This window comes from Etheostoma spectabile, chromosome 18 (assembly GCF_008692095.1).
Source record: "Etheostoma spectabile isolate EspeVRDwgs_2016 chromosome 18, UIUC_Espe_1.0, whole genome shotgun sequence".
Lineage (NCBI taxonomy): Eukaryota > Metazoa > Chordata > Actinopteri > Perciformes > Percidae > Etheostoma > Etheostoma spectabile.
This window is the reverse complement of record NC_045750.1, coordinates 26,384,770-26,387,408: the sequence shown is the minus strand read 5'-3', so window position 1 is coordinate 26,387,408 and position 2,639 is coordinate 26,384,770. Positions and strand designations below refer to the sequence as shown.

At 42.5% G+C, this 2,639-nt stretch overlaps 1 protein-coding gene across 2 annotated transcripts in view; it reads left to right on the top strand.

The window, feature by feature from the left end:
• Nucleotides 1–2,639, top strand: part of brox (BRO1 domain and CAAX motif containing) — a gene marked incomplete at its 3' end in the record, with an annotated part of 14,465 nt that overhangs the window by 8,337 nt on the left and 3,489 nt on the right. For both annotated transcript variants that reach the window (XM_032543030.1, XM_032543031.1), the window contains 2 exon segments: nucleotides 568–653; nucleotides 1,400–1,481. In XM_032543030.1, the coding sequence (XP_032398921.1) occupies nucleotides 568–653; nucleotides 1,400–1,481 (168 nt within the window).

Genomic DNA, 2,639 nt, shown 5'->3' with positions numbered 1-2,639 from the left:
GTTCTAGTAATTCCCCCAAGAGCAAGTATTTAGTGCACGGTGAAAATGTCAAGACACAACAAGGCCGGCCTGCTTGGTTCTTTCGGGGAAGGATAGTAAAGATTTACAGAGGATATGTTTACGGCCTTTCCTCTCTAACTGGGAGGTTTTGGCACCGATTGGAGGGGATTTGCTGTGGACAAAATACACGGGGACACAATGGTAAGACCATATAACGTTTAACCATGTATCAGCTAATTTAAATAGCTCACTTTACTGTAATGTGTGAACACTTAACTTTATTCAACACAGTATGTGGCCTTTTTTCTTTTGCGGGGCGCAGATGTTCCACCAAAACAAGTTCCTTACCCAAGACTATTTTGCAGACCCATCTGTGTCTGGAGCGCAGACATTTGTAATTGATTTATAGAAATACAAACAACCCAGAGCATTCCCCCCCTCCTATCCAGGAGTGTTTGCGCCTGTTGCCAGACCTTCCTCCGCAGCGCTGTGGAGATAGGTCTGACAATGTGGTGATCAGTTCCAAGAAAGTGCTAAAGCTATAACCATTCTACAATCTGTCTACAGACCACATGTTGAACACCTTGGAGCCAGAGTGCAGTAGCAAATGGAGGAAGTACTTTCAGCTGAAGCAGCACTTTTACATGGCTTATGTAAGTTCATGCTTGTCCTGATGCAGTTCACTGGACTTTTTAGGGCTGCACGATATGAAGAGAATATGCAATAGTCTTGTCAAATGTTATGTTACGATATTATCTGCGAAAAATAAACCGAGATTAAAGTGTACTCAATTCTGCCTTTCTTCCACTTTCAGTATTCTGCTGAAATACAACAAATTGCTTGTTGAACTTAAAGGTACAATATGTAATACTGACAGCTAGTGTTTAAATAGTAGACTTACTATTTACTAGATTTCTTTTGGGCATTTCTAGGCCTATATTGACAGGACAGCTGAAGAAATGAAAGGGGAGCGATAGACGGGAATAACATGCAGCAAAGGGCCACAGGTCAGAGTCTATCCGAGGGCCCGCTGCGTCGAGGAGTGAACCTCTATATTTGGGCGCCCTACAGCATTCTTTTTATTTTATTACAACAAATTGAACATTGACTTGAATATTAAAGGCACCACAGTTACATTTTGAAGTGCAGTTCTGATATTTTCTTTTAACTAAACACCAAAAACCTGAGTGTCTTTTGCGTAATGTTGCAGCCTTTTGCAATGTTTATTGCGGCAGTTAATATTCCGAGAATCTTTTTTTTTTCTTCAAAGTGACCTTTTGTTCACGTAAAGGAGTCGTACTTAGCATACGTGCCTTTGATGAAACCTACTCTTCTTTACAAAGACAAAAGCCAAATGGCAAATCCGGCTCCTGATTGTACTTGTTAATTCTGTTTTCAGGCATACTGCTATCATGGCCAGACACTGCTGGCGAGTGACAAGTGTGGCGAGGCTATAAGATCTCTCCAGGAGGCGGAAAAGTGTAAGTATATCCATCTTCAAATCAAGCATTTGTGTCTTCTAATGTAGCACCTAACATGATACGCAGCAAAGAGTCAAACCTGGGCCTGCTGCGTAGAGGAGGAAACCTCTAGATGTAGGCGCCCGCTCTACCAACCAAGCCGTATTTCAATCAAGATAAACTCCGATGAGACCAAACGTATTTCCTTTGAGTCGATATTCACGAAATTCTATTGAATTTGACTGTTTCCATAAAGCTTTTTTCATTCAATATCACTTAATTTGAATATAAAACGTTTGGATGGAAACATAGTTATTGTCTTGTCACTGAAAGCACCAGTCAGTCAGTCAGTCAGTCAGTCAGTCAGTCAGTCAGACAGACAGACAGACAGACAGACAGACAGACAGACAGACAGTCAGTCAGTCAGTCAGACAGACAGACAGACAGACAGACAGACAGACAGACAGACAGACAGACAGACAGTCAGACAGACATGGCGATAACCATGCTATTTCTAAATAAACTATTGATATCATGGTAATAATAACACACATGAAAACATCATGTAAATATTCCAGCACATATGACAAGGGGTCATATTATGCTTTTTGTCATTTTCTCTTTCCTTTATTGTGTTATATATCTATTTTGTGCATGTTATAGGTTTACAAAGTGAAAAAGCGGAAAGTCCGCCCTCATACTCTGCTTCTGACTGGCTAGTAGTCCTTACCTAGGTACTGTCAGGGCTCAATACTCTGCTTCTGACTGGCTAGTAGTCCTTACCTAGGTACTGTCAGACCTCATACTCTGCTCCTGACTGGCTAGTAGTCCTTACCTAGGTACTGTCAGGGCCCTCATACTCTGCTTGCGACTGGCTAGTAGTCCTTACCTAGGTACTGTCAGGGCCTCACACTCTCTCCTGACTGGCTAGTGGTCCTTACCTATACTGTCAGGACCCTCATACGTGCTTTCTGACTGGCTAGTAGTCCTTACCTAGGTAACTGTCAGGGCCCTCATATCTGCTCCTGACTGGCTAGTAGTCCTTACCTAGGTACTGTCAGGGCCCTCACACTCTGCTCTTGACTGGCTAGTGGTCCTTACCTAGGTACTACACATGTGTGACTCCCAACAAAGATAGAACAGAAGTGAGAGGCCTCACTCTGTAGCTAAAACAGAAAG